Source organism: Molothrus ater, chromosome 18 (assembly GCF_012460135.2).
Source record: "Molothrus ater isolate BHLD 08-10-18 breed brown headed cowbird chromosome 18, BPBGC_Mater_1.1, whole genome shotgun sequence".
Lineage (NCBI taxonomy): Eukaryota > Metazoa > Chordata > Aves > Passeriformes > Icteridae > Molothrus > Molothrus ater.
Window position 1 is genome coordinate 1,830,080 of NC_050495.2, and position 15,435 is coordinate 1,845,514.

The window sequence follows — 15,435 nt, forward strand, 5'->3', positions numbered from 1 at the left end:
GAAAGCCACTTCCAAGTGGGATGAAAAGAGTTCTGGTTGTTTCAGCCATAAACACAGGCAGCCCATCTGAAACTACATTTGCTCTTGATTGTCCATGCACCAGTTACATCATTGCATTCAGGAGTTGCCTAAAACCCTGGAATAACTTGCTTCCATCCAGAAGAAGAGTTAAGACACTACCCACCTGGATTCCAATTAGAAATCACCACAACCAAAAAAAAGACCTGGCTTACCCACACAGTAAAGAAGGTAAGGAAATGCTTCCTAGACACGAACTGCCAGAAGCACTATTGACACTGCTCCTACTCCAGAACGCGCCTGCTCACACCACTGACACCATCATAGACTCACAAACTTCCAAGCCACTTGCCAAAACTACTCCTTTCACCCTCCATCAGACAAATGATTACAGGAGAGCTACACAAGAAACTTACATAGGCCCCAAATACCCAGAGAGAATGATATAAAACTAACTAGTCAGAACTGAAGGGTTTGACTTGCACATGCACTGAAGCTGACCCAGCCCATGATGCAGCTGAGCCCCCAGAGCCAGCACCACTGAGTCCAGAGAGCCCAGAGACATGGAAACCTACAGCCAGCACTTACGGAAAAAAACAACACTGAGCTGGAAACACCTCTGGACATCAAACCCCTGCCCAAAGCAGGCCTCATTTCAGAGGCAACAGGTTGTTTCCAAGTCAAAGAACCACACAGGTATTTCTGAACAAGCACAAAGTAAGGACGGCAGTTCAAGAGCCATAGAAGATTCATAGCAACTTCCACCACTGAACAAGCTTGTGCATCACCATTCACCTGCCAGTATACCTGACTAGTATAAGACACATACTCTCCACACTGAAATGACCGTAACTGCACTCTCACACGCCTGTGTTGCTGAAGTATCGCGCTAATGCTCACACTCACCTCAGCCATGGCGACAGTGATCCCGCCTTGCCACATCTCTTCAAAACACAAAGTGACTTCGGTGCCGCTGCCGGCCCCAGAGCTGCCCGCACCCCGGGCGGCTCCGCAGGCAGCGCTGCCCGGGCCGCCATCCAGCCGCAGAGCAGGCACAGATAAGGCTGTTTGCCTTTCCCATCCGTACATACCTGCACTCCAGCGGATGCTGCCCCGGAGGCCTCTGGCTGAGGCTCAAACAGAGCATCCCTCCCGCAGGTCTGTGCCCACCCGCCCGAGGGGTGCCCACGGGGACCGAGATCGGAGCGGCACACGGATGGGCCTCACGGTGAGGCCACCCCGGGGCGGCAGCGCCTGCCGGCCCCCACAGCCCGAGCACGGCCCCGGGAAGCGCCCGCCCGCCCCCGCCCAGCGCTCACCCAGGCGGAGCCCACAGCTGCTAGCCACGGCGGCGCGGAACCGGTCCATGTGGGTGTTGCGCTTCGTGTCGGGCTCCCACATCACCTGCGACTCCATGATCTCGGGCTCCCGGGACATGGCGGCGGCAGCGGAGCGAGGCGAGCACCGTCTGTCCCACAGGCACCCTCACGGCCCCAACCACACCGCTCCCACCGCGCCCCGGCGCTGACTGCAGCCCCTCCTCCGTGCGCACGCTTTAAAGGCGCCGCCGATCGCATCACTCCGTAACCTTCCGCCGCGGAGAAAAGTGCGGGGCGGTGCGCCCCGCCCCGCCCGCCGAGGGGCGGTGGGGACAGAGGGACAGCGGGGACAGCGGGGACAGCGGGATGGGCGGGCGGGGACGGCCCGGGCAGCGCCGGGGCACCGGGAGGAGCGGGCGGTGCGGGATGAATGGGGAGCGGCCGCCCGGAGAGCCGAGAGCCGCCGCGCGGTCCCTGTCACCTCTAAAGGTCACCAGACGGCCCCGGGAGGAACCATCGCTCCGCGCTCCTCACCGCATCGCCGCAAAAACACCGCCGCTCTGATTGTTTATTTTTTCCCCAAGGAGGCCTGAAGAAGTACCAACAAGTGTCTTTGAGCCAAAAATGAGGCAAGAAAAGCGTTTCTCCGTGGCCTCGCCATCCTGGCTGAGCTTGTGTAATGCTCCCAGCCTACACAGCTTGCGCCTTGGATTAAAACTTAATGTTGCTGCTCTGCTTTCTAAATGTGCACTTTGCTGGTGACCATTGAGATTTTGCAGCAACAAATTTCAGCCGGGAATCGGTGGTAATAAAGCACTTCATGTGCAATTCACTGCCAATCCGTGATCTTTAAGGGTCTTTTAGAACCTAAAGGAGTCCACGATTCATGGTGTACCCATGCTGCTTATGTAACTTATTTTCAAGGTCATAGTTTGCTTCTAATTCATGGAAACCTCAGAAACGGGAATTTGATGGGAAATTATGAGGGCATACGGTACATGAAAGTAAAATAGGTGTAGTAGATTGTATACTTGCTCTACATGTCATTTAGATTTTTGTGCTACCAGAATACAACTCCTTTATTAAATCTGAAGGCTGTGGAAATGTGATTTAAACAATCCACAATTTTTATTTGCATCGAGACAGACCTTACATCTGGTGTATTTTTAAATAACTCTCCCCAGAGCCTACAGGACTCAGGGAGGCGAAATGGGAACACGTTATCTGCCCAACATGCCTCCCTCGCCTTGGCAGCGCCCAGGGGTCAGTGGAAGTGTGAAATCCGTGGCCGGACACCTGCCAAGCACAGAGATAAGGGAGAAGGCAGCACAGGAGCTGCAGTGTCCAGGTCCCAGAGGGTTCAATGGCCTGGGGATCCACAGCCCGTGGTGGGGGAACTGTCTGGAGAATCCATCTTCCTGCAATCTGAGGAAGAGAGAACTTATATTGTTTGCTGCATGTCGTGTAGCAGTGGATGCACCCACACAGGTTAACGCTCTGTTAGTGCCATAAACACTTCACAACCCAAAAGGGGCAGTGGGGTTTTGCCTCAGACCCCCGGGCAGCCCCTCTGCACCATTCACCCCAGTGATGAATGTTATAACAATGAACAAACAGCCTGCCCTGCTCTGGGGTGAGCTTAAGGCCAGGTGTGGGACAGGTGGAGAATGACACCTCAGCAAACACCTGCTGGATGCCCTCTATGGTTGAGGCGCTCCTCGTCAGGACTGGAAGCAGAGCTGTAATTTGCCATTTTTACTGAGGGGGTCTCACCTCAGGAGTGTGGGGCTGCCTACTGACCCCAGTGATTTGGTGAGGCCACACACGAGTCCTGTGCCCAGGCTGGGCCTCTCCGGTCAGGGAGGACATGGAGGGGCTGGAGGGAGTCCAGGGAAGGGAATGGAGCTGGGGAATGGTCTGGAGCCCCAGGAGAGGCTGAGGGAGCTAGGAAGGGTCTGGAGCCCCAAGAGGGACTGAGGGAGCTGGGAAGGGGATGGAGAATTCCTGAGGGAGCTGTGAACGGGCTGAGCCTGGAGAAAAGGAGGCTCAGGGGGGCCCTTGTGACTCTGCACAACTCCTGACAGGAGGGGACAGCCGGGGGAGATCGGGCTCTGCTCCCATGGAACAAGTGATAGCACAGAGCCTTAAGCTGCACCGGGAGAGAGATTTAGGTTAGACATTTAGAATTTGTTCCCACAAAGAGTACTTAGATACTGGAATGCATTTCCCAGGGAGGTGGTGGAATCACGGTGCTTAAGGACACATCTGACATCATGGCACTGAGGGCTCTGGTTTGGATGACAAGGCGGTGGTTGGGTGGCAGACGGGCCCCGATGCTCGCAGCAGCGTTCCCCACCCAGCCATGCCGTGACTCCCCGCCCGCCGCCGCCGCCGCGCCCCTCAGGGCCGGGCGGGCCCACGCTGCGGACGGATCCCGCGCGGCTGCACCGCGGCCCGCACGCCGCCGCCCCTGATTGGCTGCAGCGCGCCTGGCCCCACATCAGCCCAGAGCGCGCTCTCCTCGCGGCTGGCCCGACGGGGGAAGAGCCGACGCCAGCAGGGACCAATCAGAGCAGAGGTTTCTCAAGCCCTTCTCCCCGCCGACCAATGAGCGGCCGGATCAGGGGGAGGTGTGCCCAATCAGAGGAGCGCTCTCATGCGGCTCGGCGGGAGGGGCGCGGTCCCTCGGGTCCCCTCAGCGCCGGGGCGGTGCTGAAATTGCCCGTTTTAGCATCAAAAAATCGATTCGGCTGGCAAAGCCGCCTGAGGCCATCGATTGCAGCCTATGACTCAACACTACCCTGTCAACCCGACCACGGCAGTGAGCGCCTCATGCAACCTTTCCTGAAACGTCTCCAGGGCCGGTCATTCACCCACCTTCCTTCCCGAGCAGCCGCTCTAATGTCTAAAATACCCTTTCTGCTAAATATTTCCTCCTAATAGCAGCGGCAAAACTGCCGCTTTCTCCCACCCAAAGTAACCTGTACTTCTAAAAGGAAAATGAGCAGCTAAATCACCTGAGAATGGACCCAAAAATCCTCCCGCTGAGCTGAAAAAGGTGTAATCTATAAAGGACTGACCCGGTTACAGCTCAGCGAGGAAGGGGAATGATGGATTTGCTGATAAAACTCGGCTTTTGGGAAAGCACTTTCTCCCTTATTAGCAGCAATTTTACTCTTGTATCCTTACTTAAGAGGGGGTTGTGCATCCATGTTCCCTACCTCCATTCCAATTTTCCCTTATCCAAACCAGTTTTTCCCTCTTTCAAAAGTGACTTTGGAAAAATCAGAAGTAAAAGAAGGAAAATTAAACAAGCTTTTAATGAGAAAATGGGCATTAACAGGACTGCAGTGACTATTGCAATTAAGTTTGGAGACTAGATTAGGAGGAGGAAAATAGCCTGAATGAGATTAACCGGAATTGCCCATTCCCAAATCTTTTTAAGCCTTGCTTCATGCCTGTTAATAGTAATAATAGGGTAAAAATGGAATAATGTTTTCTGCCTCAGATTAGATTAGGGGCCATTCTAAAGAATTATGCTGTTGATGGCATTACCCCACTGAGGGCTCTGAGGTAACCTGGAGTCACCTGCAAGACTAAATTGATGAAATGCCAGAATCTATGAGATAAAAGTTTTGTAATAATACCTCAGGGCAATCTCTGCAATATGCCAAGACCTGACCATGATCCCTTGAACCAACAGCTGGATTAAGACATCTAAAGATTTTGGAAATTAAAAAAAAAAATCCTATATTCAGAGCATCAGCCAGCTGGTTAATGAGTCTGGATAGGAATAAGAAATTCCTGGCTTATTTCATATCTGCAGCCTCTATATGGTGTCAGGAGTACAAGCAACCAGAATCAAAATCAAAGGTGTTTGGAGAAGGGGGAAAAGAAATAAAAGGGAAAGGAAAAGGAAAAGGAAAAGGAAAGGAAAAAAGAAGAGGAAGAAAAGAAGAAGAAGAAATGAAACATTGACACATTGCAAGAAAAATCTCATGGGGAGGACATTAAGGAAAAAAGGCCTAAAGTGACAAATGGCCATAAAGAGATCAGCTATGACAGCTTGAGGCTGTGAGATGAAACAAAAACAGAAACATGAGGGTCAGGGACGTTAGGAGCTGTAACATCAGCTGGCTTTCTTTAAGGCCATGCCACCTTTTTGAGCATAATGATGATTTTAAAAGAGAGAACCCTGTGATCTGCTAAAACTCAGACTCCTAGAAGCCCTCAATTTTATCTAAAAACTGTTCAAATTGTTGTTAAATCCCTATCTCCGAGTAAAACAACTTAGAGAGTTTTTGGTGCAGGTGAGGAAATGGAGAAGCACACTCATGCCTCCTCTGTGCAGTGAGACCCTCACCAGAGGACCTTTCCAGAAAGCTCCCAGCTCTCCTCACTGAGAAGCTGAGTGTGGCTGAGATCTGTGTTTCATGCCATGATGCAATGTATTCTTTGAGCAGACACTGTTTCGTTTATTTAAACGAGGAGGGTGAAATACCACATAATTTCATAAGAGCTGGGCATTTGTAGAGATAAACTCACCTGAAATGGGCTCGTTGAGACAGGCCAGGGTATCAATAAAATACCAGGAACTTTCCCAAATTGTCCTGACCTCGTGCAAAGGGCAGCCACTACCACAGGCCTCTGGAACTCTGTGGAGAACAGATGGGAAGGCACAACAGGCACTTTGGAGAAGGGATGTTGAGGGGATTCCTCCACAGAAATTCACACAGAAAAATAGGAACGTTCCCAAATTTGCACAAACAAGACCCACTGGATCATAAACAGCACAAGGGAAGGCCATGACAACTGGAAACAAAGCAAAGAAATATACCAGGCACAGAAAACAGCACTAATTATCATCAAGGTTTTTTTGTATCGTGTAACTTGCAAGAAATGCCCCAGAAGCTGACATTTAGTGTGTGCTCAGAGTACAACATGGAATTGACAGAAACCTCCTAAGAACCTCCAAAATATCATCAGTTACCAACCTGTTCTGGGAGAGCATGAGGCTTCAGACTGTACACAGGTATCAACAGATCAGCAAATCTTAAATGAAAGCAAAATTTATAAATATATAAAACATCTATATCCTGCTGAAATCGAATCCTAAGTACCTTCCTGGATGGGGGCCCAACCCCTTCCAGGGCCAAATAGAAAACAATGCTGAGATGTCCAGGCTGTTCTGCTAAATGTGAAAATAAGTGCTTTAGCCAGACTAAAACTGGGAAAAAGGCCATGGCAAAGATGTCTATATTCTCAATGTCTACTCAGCTAGCAGCCCTAGGCTGAGCTACACGGTTTAAACATTCAGGAACTCCAAGAACATGGAGTATAAAATCAGGTCCTGCAGTCTCTCCTCATAAGAGATGCTCCAAACCCCAAATCATCTTTATGGCCTCTGCTGGACCCTGTCCAGCAGCTCCTTATCTCTCCTATGCTCAGCAGCCCCGAGCTGGGCACAGTGCCCTGTGGAGGCTGACCTAGAACAGAGGCCAGGCAGAGTTACAGAATAAAGCAGGGATTTATTAGAAGGCCTCCATGGATCCACCTTGGGCGGCACAAGAGCCCAGCCAGGGCTATACACCCAAAAATGATCACAGAAAATAGGACTGGTCAGGGGGTCTCACAGTTTTGTAAGGTCTGCTCCATTTACATATTGGAGTTAATTCTCCAGTTATAGCTTTAGATTATGAAGCCCCATGCTGCTTGTTTTTCTCACTTCAGTCCACATTGTTTATGCTCTTGGGCCTGAGCTTTGGATCAGTTGTCCTTGGTCCCCAGATAGAGAAGGAATTGCTTTGTCTCCCTGCTCTGTGAAGAGACCTTACTAATATAAAGCCCAGACCTACACCCTAAAGCAACACAAAACCTGAAAACTATAAAATCTAACCCTGTGGCACCTGGCACAGCACTCCGGCTGCGTGTGTGTGGTGGAGCAGCGGGGTCGGACCCTGTGAAAAACGCCAACCCCTTGTTTTTAAAATTTTAAAAGTTTAATAGTAATAAAACGGTTATAAAAATAGTAATACAATTAGAGTAACAATAATTTGGACAATTTGAATTAGGACAATACGAGACAATAGAAACAAAGAGTTATGGACGTCCGGGTACCTTTTTCTGGGCAAAACAAGCCCAAAGAAGGATGTGCGTTAACAGAGGATTAACTCTTAAAAACAATAACCTGTTGCATATTCATACATCTCATACATGATGCATAAATTCCACTCAAACACAGGATTCTGTCTGGTCACTGTCAACTTCTTCCTCTGAATCCTGACGGCGTCGTCCTGCCCCAGTGAGGTGGGAAGAAGTTCATTTCTCCTGATAATGGAGCAATAAATTCTCTTTCTCTGAAAAGTTTAGGTATCCTGTGACTGCCATCTCACTGCGAGCCCTTTCTTTAGAAAAACAAGTATCCTACATAGCATAACTTCTAGTTTAACATTTTGTTATAACCTAAAACTATATTTAACACACTACATAAGAGAATCAAGACAGCATTACCTTCTAACACGACACATATAATATTTATTTGATTATTTGCGAAAAGCCATTTATAAAACACGCGTTTTTCCACAGCCCCGCCGTGCCGCTCTCCGGTCTCTCCCCTCAGGGCCGCTCGTCCCCGTGATTTCCTCCCGCCCGCGGCAGCCCCGCCCGCGCGGCCGCAGTTGCGGCGCGGGGCCGGCAGGAGGCGCTGCGGCGGCGGCGGGCGCGGCGGGGCGGCCATGGCGGCGGCGCGGCGAGTGCAGCTCCGGGGGCCGCTGCTGCTGCTGCTGCTGCTGCTGCTGCTCGGCGCGGCGGGGCCCGGCGCTCAGGCCGCACGGAGCCGCGGGGCCGACCGCCAGAACAGCCTGCGCCGCGCCGCCAGCGGCCTCTACCAGGGCGTCAGCGGCCTCTTCGGCGAGGACAACGTGCGGGCCCTGCAGAAGGTGAGGTGCCGCTCGCCGCCCCCCTCTCCCCTCCGGCTCCTTCGCCTCGGTGCTCCGGTGGTGAGCGGGCGGCTCTGAGGCCGCAGCCCCGCGTCCCCATCGCCCGGCTCGGTGCGGGACCGGCCGTGGCCTCGTCAGCGACCTCAGGAGCGCTGCTGTGGGGAGAAAACGGGAGGCCAAGGCTTGCAGGAAACCGGGGGGAAATAGCAGCTAAAGGCTTAAATAAAGGTGGTGTGAGGTGGGGAGGCGGCTGGGGCCGCTGGGTGAGGAGCCCTCGGCTGAAACCCGCTCTGGCTGCAGGGCAGAGCATCCTGTGCTCGTGGGGCCAGCGGAACTGGCAGGGAAGCAGGCGAGCATTCCTCTGTGCCTGCTGTCCTCAGGCTGTAATAAATTCTGTTGGATTGACCTCTGAGTACACCTGAGGCATTTGCGTGTGATGCTGGGGACATCTCTCAGTTGCTCGATAAAAGGAATTCTTCGGTTTGCTTTGCCAGTTGTTGGTAATAGTGTTTTCTCTAATCTTCAAAATGATAGTAAAGCCAATAAAGTGCATTTTTAAATCCTGCCAACATATGCATTTACATGCCAAAATACCTACAATAACGATAATTGCAACGCATAAATTCATGATTCACAGTTTTAAAAAAAATCAGATTTACAAATTTTCCCATGGGGACTACAAAATAATCTGCAATGCTTGCTTAATGAATTATAATTCTACTCATGACAAATAAGTCTCAAAGTGTTACTATAGGAATTGAGGATTTTTTTAATTTTCAATTTTATTTCTCAGTTTTTCTCAAGGTTGACAGAGAGGTTTGTGAATGGGGTGGATGTATTAATGGACACATTCTGGAGAATATGGACTGATTTGTTAGATGTTCTTGGAATTGATGGTAAGTGTGACACCTGCTCACCCTTGAACGGTCTCAGCCTGTATCAGTGCTTACAAGCAAATGGGAAAACAGTTACATTTTATCATGCTGCTTAAACATCCATCAGTGGTGTGTCTCTCTGCTTCACATGGCTTTGATTTTCCTAGTAGTATCTTCTAACAAGGAGGCTGAGCCCCACCATTCCATTTCTGTCTGTGTATCTACAGGATGTGTATAGAATGAATTACCGGGCACGGTTGGTTCCTTGGTGTCATCATTAAATGGATTCACACAGCCAGGAACAGTGCAGGGAAATCAATGAGGACTAGAGAAAGGAAAGATGCAGTTGAGAGCCTTTAGAATGTCGCTTTTACAAAGCAGGATCTGTAGCCCCAGTATGAGTTTTGACCTCAGGCTCTACAGTGGTTTGTCTTTAAAGAGCCTTTAGCACCTTTCCTGGATTGAATTCAGTTGAATCCTTGGAGCTGAGCTAGTGATTTGAAGAAGGTTCATCCTGAAATAGGTGAACCAGCTTTTACCCTTTACTTTAGAAAGCAATGCTGTGACCCCATTGCTGGGGGGGATGGACCCTTTGGAGCTGTGCTCCTGTTTTTGCCCCACTGCTGTGGGGGTTTGACCCTTTGGATTTGTGCCTGTTTTTGCCCCACTGCTGGGGGGGTTTGACCCTTTGGATTTGTGCCTGTTTTTGCCCCACTGCTGTGGGGGTTTGGCCCTTTGGAGCTGTGCTCTGTGTGTTTTTGCCCTTTGCACCTTCAGCCCACTCTCATTAACATCCTGTACATTTCCCTTTGTTTTTCAGCCTCCAACCTGACTCATTATTTCAGCCCAGCAGCCATTGCCAACAACCCGACCCGCGCCCTCCTGCTGATCGGTGCCATTTTACTGGCCTACTGGTTTTTATCTCTGTTCCTTGGATTCTTCTTCTATCTCCTGCACATGCTGTTTGGCCGCTTCTTCTGGATCGCCAGGGTGGCCCTGTTCACCCTGTCCTGTGTGTACATCCTGCAGAAGTACGAGGGGGACCCGGAGCACGCCGTGCTGCCCCTCTGCTTCGTCGTGGCCGTCTACTTCATGACGGGGCCCGTTGGGTTTTACTGGAGGAGAAACAGCAACAGCAGCCTGGAGGAGAAGATGGACCACCTGGACAGCCAGATCAGACTGCTGAACATCCGCCTCTCCAGGGTGATCGAGAACCTGGATAGGGGCAGTGAGCAATGAGCCAGCCCCCGCTGACCACTGAACACCAGCTCTGGAAAAATCCTAAGCACTGTCTCATCCGAAGTTACAAAGCAACAAAACATCACCTGGTAAAAAGTGTGCAAAGTTATAACTTTTCATCATGTCTAAGACTAATTTATCTAGGTTAAACACTCAGCCGTTAGACTTCTAGGAGAAAGAAAAAACATTTACGAAATTCAGCTGTATATTCAGAGTTTTATCCAGTACTAGAATTTTCTCAGTAGATAAACGCTTACTTTTACAAGCATTTAAAAACATCTTTTGTAAGGTTTTTATAAAAGCAAATTGAGTAGTCTTTCAGATATTGAAATTGAGTTAAACATATGCAAATTTGACACTTTAACAGTTAAAAAGAAAAAAAAAATCTCAAGCTACCAAGCACTTCCATTGAGAAGTAACTGCTGTGGGTCCATATTTTTTCTTCAGAGTTGTGAATGTTTTTGTGTTTTTGTTGGCTTATTTCATTGCCTTGAAGTTGCCTTTCATAGAGTATCAGATGAGGAATTTTCTGGTATCCAGGCCAAAAAATTCACACCATAGCTTTTAACAGGAGGTGGGGAATGAGGGAGGAGGAAGATCTGAAGTCCTTAAATGCCAGTCCAATGTGAGGAAGCACACGTGTGGCATTTTATCATTGCATTTCATCCCGAGAACTTTAATTTGTTAGTGTCTGGAAGGAAATCTGCTTTAATAAATTGGCACAGAAGGAAGATGTAGCGTGACAAATTGTAATTCATATTTGATCTGCACAATGAAGCATTTTCCAAGCTTAAGTGCACAGAGTAAAACATGGTTTTTAATCTCAGGACCCACGTACCTTCTCAGAAAAGGCAGCAGTTAAAACACGTGCAAATGTATTGTTGCTTAAAGCTTTCTCAGGACCAATCAGCGGCAATAAATTATCTTCAGGAAGATCTGGATTTTTTTCTAAAATTACAATAGTTTTATAGGAGCTTTTTGCTTGAAGTCTATGTCCTCATTAGGTTTTGGGAAAAGCGAGTCACCTTTAGGAGGAGGGTGTAGGAAACGGTTCTCGTTCGAAGCAGTGGAGCTTTGGAGCAATTTTATTTTGCAGGATTTCTGTGTTTCTTACTTGGTAGGGCATCACTGGCTGTGCTGGTTTACTGAAACAAAGGGAACCTCAGGGAAGGAAGCCTGGAATGTGGTTTCACCTGGAAACAGCAGCATGCAAGGACACAGATGTGAGGAGGGAGGGGAAGCACCTACCCCTAGTGATGAGCACAGTTCTGATAGCACCAGGGGTAGGATGGAGCACAGCTGGAGCATTCCATATTCCATAGGGTCCAAACGAACAGCTGCATCAAAAAACGCAACAAAACTTGGTCTGGGATGGGGCCTGGCTGCAAAGCAAGGGAACCAGGAGGAGGAGGAGGAGGTTCCCAGATGTGCCTGCCAGTGCCAGCTCCAGTGGGACAGGCTGAGCACAGCTTGTTCTTCCACTGGGCAAAGCTTCTGGATGTGATGCTTAACTGAATGTAACTGTGGGGCGAATTTATTTTTCTCTTTATGCTGAAGTTTTAATGTTCTTCTTGAAATGTGTGTGTTACTTGCCTAAACCTCTTTGGGTCTGTGTGTGGCATTTCCATGGGGGTTATTTTTATGAATCCATGTTAATGGCCTTTACTCCTGGTGATCACTTCGGTTCAACACGGTTGAAGTTCATATGCACTTGGCACGGTTGGAATGCATTTTAATTTTTTATGTCACCTGTAAATCCCCCTGTACCCCATTTATTAACAAGTACATGAGTTTAGAGTTGTTAAATAACTGGTTATCACAACTTAAAATCATTCCTGTGGTCAGATAGGGACTATGGCAGCAAATAGTCCATTTTGTCAAGCTGAAAATGTAAATGACAGTAAATTCCTTTTTTCAGCTCATTTTCCATAGTATTACAGAGTCTTCCCTGTAGACTCAGTTCTCCCTACTGTTGTGCACAGAGGACTGGGCTAAAATGCCAACCTGGAAATTAGGAATTGACTAGTAAAGCTTGTCAGGTCTTGATGTGTTTTGCCAAATGTGAGACCTGAGGACCAAAGTTTGCAAACCTTGCTCGTGTCAGTGGCTCCATTGCCTTCTTAGGACAATGTGCATGGGTCAGTTTGCATAGATTGTATTTTGTGTAATCCATATTTAACGTTAAAGTTAAAAATACTGAACATTTATATATTAAGAGTTGTCTATGATAAAGATTTCTTTGAAAGTATTATATGAAAGTTAATTTGGATTATAGTTTCTCCCTGTCTAATCATTTATCTTACTTTTGTAAAATCAGCCCTTCTATATATTAATACTCTTTATTTCGATCACCCTGCTGCTTGAAAAATGGTATTTTTATATTTACTTGCATCCCATGTATAGCAAAATGTTATGTGAAAAGCAGTATATATAAAATTGGGTATTTTTAATCAGTATTTTTCCCAGCACTCAGTTTTCACGTTAGTCAAATTCAGAAGTAATGATTTTTTTAAAGCACAATCTAATCTTCAATATATATATATATATACATATATAAATATATACTTTAAAAATGCTCTGTATTTTTAAACATGCACTGTAGTGAAAGCGCTTTTGGGGAACATGAATGTGGTATTGTATTTAATCTCTTTCAACTTTTGTAAATACCTTTTACAAGTATTTTCCATACTGGGCCATCTAGTTTATCCATGGAGGTTTTTGCTGTTTTTTAGAAACCCGTGCCAGTGGCTGCACTGCTTTTGTATCCCACAGAGCATCTCAGAGACAGGCAGGGCTCTGTGTCACCTGTGGGCAAACCCTGGCAAGTGACACCTGCAGGGGTGGCACTGGAGCAACCATTGACAGGTGACACCTGCAGGGGTGGCACTGGGGCAACCCTTGACAGGTGACACCTGCAGGGTGGCACTGGGGCAACCCTTGACAGGTGACACCTGTAGGGTGGCACTGGGGCAGCCCTTGACAGGTGACACCTGCAGGGTGGCACTGGGGCAACCCTTGACAGGTGACACCTGCAGGGGTGGCACTGGGGCAGCCCTTGACAGGTGACACCTGCAGGGGTGGCACTGGGGCAGCCCTTGACAGGTGACACCTGCAGGGGTGGCACTGGGGCAGCCCTTGACAGGTGACATCTGCTCAGGGCAAGGATGGCACGGGACCACCCTGGTGGCTTTGGCTTTTTGCCGTGACTTCACAGAGCTCTGCCACAGCCCTGCCCATGGTGCCCTGCTGGGAGCTGCTGCTGGGGCACAGGTGACACAGGGACAGCCCCAGCTGGCTGCTCCTGCAGGACAGGACCTGGACCTGCTCCTGCTCCTGGACCTTCCTGCGGCCACTGGAGAACCCAGCCCTGTGTGAGCAGCGGGCACAAGTGCCCAGGATGGGCTCTGGCTGCTGGGATTGGGAACTCCCTGGGGTTCCAGGGGCTTTCACCTGCCTGCTCTGGGACCCAGCCTTTGCAATCCTGCAGGGTTCTTCCTGTTCTGAAGGGTTTTCAGCTGCCTGCTCTGGCACCCAGCCTTTGCAATCCTGCAGGGTTCTTCCTGTTCTGAAGGGTTTTCAGCTGCCTGCTCTGGGACCCAGCCTTTGCAATCCTGCAGTTCTCTTCCCTCTCTGGAGGATTTTCACCTGCCTGCTCTGGGACTCAGCCTTTGCAATCCTGCAGTGCTTTTCCCATTCCTGAAGGCTTCACCTGCCTGCTCTGGGACCCTGCCCTTGGAATCCTGCAGTGCTCTTCCTGCTCTCGAGGGTTTTCATCTGCCTGCTTTAGGACCCAGCTTTTGGAATCCTGCAGTGCTCTTCCCTCACTGGAGGGTTTTCATCTGCCTGCTCTGGGACTCAGCCTTGGCAATCCTGCAGTGCTTTTCCCATTCCTGAAGGTTTTTACCTGCCTGTTTTAGGACCCAGCCTTTGCAATCCTGCAGTGCTCTTCCCGCTCAGGCAGGGCGGCTCCTCTGGACGCACACAGCTGTAGATACCCGATGTGTCCTGTGGGATGTGACGCTTTCCCAGTGGTTTTTGGGTGTCAGAGTGCAGTGTACAAACCTGGTGTGGCTCAGTGCTGTGCTTCTAGCGCGTCCTTCCCGTCGTGGTTTGCTTCTCAAGGCTCGTTGCATCGTCGGTGTGGAAATAGACCAGTATCAACCTTAGCTCTTCGGTGGTGTAGAAGTGTTTAAGTGTGGTTTGCCTCACATACTGATCCGTATTTGGCAGCTAATGGCGTTAAGTGACCATGAGTTCTTTTTGTCTGGGTTGGAAAATAAAAGGTTTTATTGTATCCGCATGTATTTTAAACTTTTTGGATAATTCCATCGACCTGTGATGACAGCACATGTAAAAACCGATCTTTTCCTTTTATTCAGAAGTTCTATTTGCTGTGGTAGCACTTGTTGTTGGCACTGATGGTAGTGATTTCACATCCTGTTTTGTGCATCAGGTTTCATGATTACGGTGTTTCAGTTTGTACAATTGTTTATGTGAAAACGATTTGGTCTGAAGAGATGCCGTGTGTTCACTTCTGATCCTAGACACATACGAGATCCTACTGGTAATACTGTTAGTAGTTACAACTGTACCAGACTTATTTTTTACAGAGCTTTACATGCCTTTATTTATTCCTTTATCGGACCATCCAAACCATGTACTCCATAGTTCAGTATTTGTAGACCAGTTTCACAAATCAACTTAAGGTATTGTGGCAAAGCTTCGAATAAATGTTTACTGAGACTTTGCACTGAGCTGCGAGTGCCTGCTGAGGCTCTGAGGGGTGGGGTGGGATGGGATGGGAAGGGAGGGGATCCATGGGAGAGGATGAGGTGGGGTGGAATGGGAGGGAAGGGATGGGATGGGATGGGATGGGATGGGATGGGATGGGATGGGATGGGGTGGGATGGGATGGGATGGGATGGGCTCGGGGTCCCAGTATGGGTTGGGGGGGTGGGTCTCGATCCCGTGGGGCCGCCCCGCGCATGATCCCGTCCGCTCCCGCCCATTCCCGCCCCTTTCCCGCCCATTCCCGCCATTCCCGCC

General features: G+C 49.3%; 2 protein-coding genes across 9 annotated transcripts in view; one reads left to right on the forward strand and one right to left on the reverse strand.

The window, feature by feature from the left end:
* Positions 1-1,539, reverse strand: part of AACS (acetoacetyl-CoA synthetase) — a 37,312-nt gene extending 35,773 nt beyond the window's left edge. The window contains exon 1 of the mRNA XM_036393511.1: positions 1,338-1,539. Within this exon, the coding sequence (XP_036249404.1) occupies positions 1,338-1,455 (118 nt within the window). The 5' untranslated portion in view covers positions 1,456-1,539. The remainder of the gene's footprint in view (positions 1-1,337) is intronic.
* A 6,532-nt stretch (positions 1,540-8,071) lies between these two features.
* Positions 8,072-15,143, forward strand: BRI3BP (BRI3 binding protein). Of its 8 annotated transcripts, XR_008508674.1 has the most exons (5): positions 8,072-8,275; positions 9,069-9,171; positions 9,971-13,308; positions 13,386-13,411; positions 13,532-15,143. XR_008508674.1 is itself a non-coding variant. In XM_036393512.2 (3 exons), the coding sequence occupies exons 1-3, from the start codon at positions 8,072-8,074 to the stop codon at positions 10,387-10,389; spliced, it is 726 nt and encodes a 241-aa protein (XP_036249405.1). In that variant the 3' UTR covers positions 10,390-15,143. The 8 variants fall into 8 exon arrangements, 1 of the variants encoding a protein (XP_036249405.1); XR_004981226.2 differs by having other exon boundaries at positions 9,971-13,411; XR_008508672.1 differs by having other exon boundaries at positions 9,971-13,347; positions 13,386-15,143.
* Positions 15,144-15,435: the final 292 nt, after the last annotated feature.